The following is a 2,286-nucleotide window of genomic DNA, read 5'->3' on the forward strand; positions in this document are numbered from 1 at the left end:
CTTGTCGCTGAGGGCGGCGGCCAGCTCGGCCTCGCTCCGGTGGAACAGGGACTCCAGGTCCTTCACGCGGCCCTGGGCCACCGTCAGCTCGCCCTCCCTCTTCTTGGCGCTGAAAGCCGAGGCGGTCATTTGGGGGGTGGCCATCTGGACGTGGGGAGGCCGCGGGCTGCACCGGGCCGGATGGCAGGAGGCCGAGGGGCACGGTCCCTGGGGCCACTGAGCCCGAGCACCTCGCTCCGGTGGAACAGGGACTCCAGGTCCTTCACGCGGCCCTGGGCCACCGTCAGCTCGCCCTCCCTCTTCTTGGCGCTGAAAGCCGAGGCGGTCATTTGGGGGGTGGCCATCTGGACGTGGGGAGGCCGCGGGCTGCACCGGGCCGGATGGCAGGAGGCCGAGGGGCACGGTCCCTGGGGCCACTGAGCCCGAGCACCCAGGCCAGGCCCGCGCCCCGACACCTGGGGTCAGGGCTCGCCATCCGGTCCTTGGCTGAAACCAGCCCATGAGGGAGACTTTGGCAGAACTCGGGTTTTTTTAATGAGCAGATAACTATTACAGTTACAGGAAAAGCCTGGTCTCGGAAAATGACCTCGCTTGTGGCAAGCTACGGCAGGTCCCCGGCACCCCGAGCTAAGGCCAGCGTTCGGGACTGGGGGGTGGGGGAGCCCTGGGCACAGGCGTGGGGTGCCAGGTGGCTGGCTGTGCTGCAGTGGCTACGCTGGACCCCCTCATGGCGGCCGCGGGGGCGTCCAGGACTCGCAGCCTGAGAACCGCACCAGGCCTGTGCGGGCGGGCCGCCAGGTCCGAGAACGGAGAGGAGGTCGCGGCGGGGCCGCCCTCGGTCTCTCCCTTGCCCGTGACTGCCTGGGAGCACACGCCTGCAGACAGCAGGCATCAGGAGGTAGGCGTGCAGACGTTTCCGGCTCACGTTCAGACTACTGGGCACTTTCCTTTTAAAGTTATTTAACTTTCTTTACTTCTTTAAATTTGACCAGAGAGGGACAGAGCGAGAAGGAGAGAGACTGAGAGATCAAGCCACCAGGTCCAGGACTCGAACCACAGTCAGCCATGTGGGAGCCCAGGGCCCACGCCACCTGCCAGCCCGCGACATTTTAAGAGGTTTTTGCTATAGCGTGTGTGAGCTTGACAGAGACAGAGACAGAAAGCGAGAAATCGCCCCGGGGGCGATGGCCGCGCCACAACCCCCTCTCCTGCACTCTCCTCTCGGGATCTTGGGCGCGCACACACACACACCCAGTGTGAGGTTTAACAGCCGGGCCAGGGGCTCAAACCGTGGTGGACCACGTGAGCCCAGTGACATCACCATCACGCCACCGCTGGTCCCTTGAACACATTTGTAAAGAAATAACTGCTCACCTCCTCCATGAGAAAGACGCAGAGACAGGCCACCACCCCGGGTCCCCTCCCGTGCGGGCCCAGCGGCATCACCCCGGAACTCCGGCGCCCCTGACGGCCGCCCTACACCCCGGGAATGCTGAGCCTGCTCCGGGTGCCGGCCCCCACTCCATGCAGGAGCCCCCGTCCTGGCAAGCCCAGATGTCCAACACGCCAGCGGAACCCGGGATGTGGCATCAGTGTTCAGAGGCGGGGCCGGGCCTGGAGCCTGCAGGCCCGCCCAGCCAGCTGCCCGGCGGAGCGGCCACCCTCACCTCTTGGCGACCTCCTCCAGCTCGGCCCGCAGCTTGCCCATCTCGATCTGCAGCCGGGCGCGCTCGCAGGCTGTCTCGTCCAGGACCCTGCGGGCATCGGCCAGCTCCGACTCGTACAGGGCCTTGATCCCGCTCACCTGGGGAGACACCGCGGGGTCAGGGCCCAGGTGGGGCCGGAGCAGCTGCCCCGACAGCCCGGGCTCCGCCCTGAGCAAGAGGCCACGCCACCCGCCTGAGCAGAGCCCCTCCTGGCCGAGACCCCTGGGAGGCCCAGACCAGCCACCCGATGGGCCACGGCCCGTTCAGGCGTGGAGCTCCCATGTCAGGAGTGGGTGTGCCGGCCAGCCAGCCACGGGCCTGGCCCCCACTCATCCTCCCGGGGAACCCCGTGACGGCCGCAGGCGTGCCGCCCCCCGCGTCCTGCCCAAGAGCCGTTTGCTGCTTTATTTGCTATTTCTTCCTTGCCTACCCTCACCCTGGGCCCGGCGCCCAGCATGGCGGGCCCACGCCCGGTCACCGCGGGGCGTGCTGGGGGCCCATTGGGCTGATACAGGGGACACCACCATGCCCATGCCGTGCTCAGTGCCCCGGCTTCACGGATGGCGAGGCCGTGCATTTC

At 67.4% G+C, this 2,286-nt stretch overlaps 1 protein-coding gene across 1 annotated transcript in view; it reads right to left on the minus strand.

Annotated features, from left to right (window-relative positions):
- LMNB2 (lamin B2) overlaps positions 1-1,963 on the minus strand; it is a gene marked incomplete at its 5' end in the record, with an annotated part of 19,222 nt that extends 17,259 nt beyond the window's left edge. Inside the window, 2 exon segments of the mRNA XM_027769591.1 lie at positions 1-109; positions 1,668-1,963. Of these exon segments, the coding sequence (XP_027625392.1) occupies positions 1-109; positions 1,668-1,963 (405 nt within the window).
- Between the last annotated feature and the right edge of the window lie 323 nt (positions 1,964-2,286).

This window comes from Tupaia chinensis, unplaced genomic scaffold, assembly GCF_000334495.1.
Source record: "Tupaia chinensis unplaced genomic scaffold, TupChi_1.0 Scaffold149964_2, whole genome shotgun sequence".
Lineage (NCBI taxonomy): Eukaryota > Metazoa > Chordata > Mammalia > Scandentia > Tupaiidae > Tupaia > Tupaia belangeri.